This window comes from Cyprinodon variegatus, unplaced genomic scaffold (assembly GCF_000732505.1).
Source record: "Cyprinodon variegatus isolate N-32 unplaced genomic scaffold, C_variegatus-1.0 Scaffold694, whole genome shotgun sequence".
Taxonomy (NCBI): Eukaryota; Metazoa; Chordata; class Actinopteri; order Cyprinodontiformes; family Cyprinodontidae; genus Cyprinodon; species Cyprinodon variegatus.
Genome location: NW_015151147.1, coordinates 204,178 through 205,222, shown reverse-complemented (window position 1 = coordinate 205,222; position 1,045 = coordinate 204,178). Strand labels below are relative to the sequence as shown.

The 1,045-nt window shown below is 43.4% G+C and overlaps 1 protein-coding gene across 1 annotated transcript in view; it reads right to left on the bottom strand.

Annotated features, from left to right (window-relative positions):
• Window positions 1-1,045, bottom strand: part of LOC107097417 (cadherin-23-like) — a 131,667-nt gene that overhangs the window by 47,231 nt on the left and 83,391 nt on the right. Inside the window, exon 16 of the mRNA XM_015394556.1 lies at window positions 85-294. Coding sequence (XP_015250042.1) covers window positions 85-294 — 210 coding nt within the window. The remainder of the gene's footprint in view (window positions 1-84; window positions 295-1,045) is intronic.

Genomic DNA, 1,045 nt, shown 5'->3' with positions numbered 1-1,045 from the left:
CTGGATAAAATTAAACTGGAATCTGATCTAAGATAAATTAAATTTCAAGCTTCCTGCATGAAGCTGACTGTTTGGTTCGCTTACCGTGTCGTTGATGTAGAAGGCTCCGCCCAGGTTTCCAGCTGTGATGTTGTAGGTGAGGAGAGCGTTGAGTCCACTGTCGGCATCCTGGGCTCGTACTCTGGCCACGGAGGTGTGGATTGAAGCACCTTCGCTCACACTGGTGTTGTGAGGCAAATTAAGTATGACTGGGTCGTTATCGTTGATGTCGAGAACGTAGACGCCCACCACTACCTGAGGACAGCAGAGGACAGGGAAACGTTCATGCTGCACATGCTGGTGAAGATTCTCATTCATCCAGGTCATAGTCATTCCAAAAAAGTAAAAAAACAACAACACACTTTTTAAAATTATTTTTATTTCCACATTTGAAGATGTTTCACTTCGCATCCAGGAAGCTCTTTCAATTCAAAATGTCAGAAATAGCGTTGAGTTCCAGACTTTGGAATGGGGGTTCATTTGGCTTCTTTTGTTAGCCTGCAATGCCCCACACCCATCTATCGAACATTTTGAATGGAAAAAACTTCCTGGATGGGAAGAAAAACATCTTCAGGCTTGGAAACAAAGTCCAGCGGATTGGTTTTTACATGTCTAAATTATCTACTTTGCCTTGGAACTGTTCTACAAATTGATAATGACATCTTTTGTCTACAGAGTTGTATTTTAATTGGCGTTTCCTAAATGTCCTGATCTGGCCTGTTTGCTCTCGCTTAATTAGTCATTCCTTTCACCTGTCGTTTTCCCTCCCTGCCTCAATTATCATTTATTCCCCTCACCTGTTTCCTCTGGTTTATATTCGTTCAACCTGAGCATTCAGTGCCAGATCATTCACTGCTTTTCTGTTAGCCTGTCTGTTCATTTTATTTCTTGGTTCATGTCCTGGATCCCGGCAGTCAGGGGAAAGAGGGTTTTTGTGTTTGTCTCGTCTCCTAATCGTCCACTGTTCCTCCCCCGCTGAGTCCGCTGGGTTTTTGGCTCTATATGC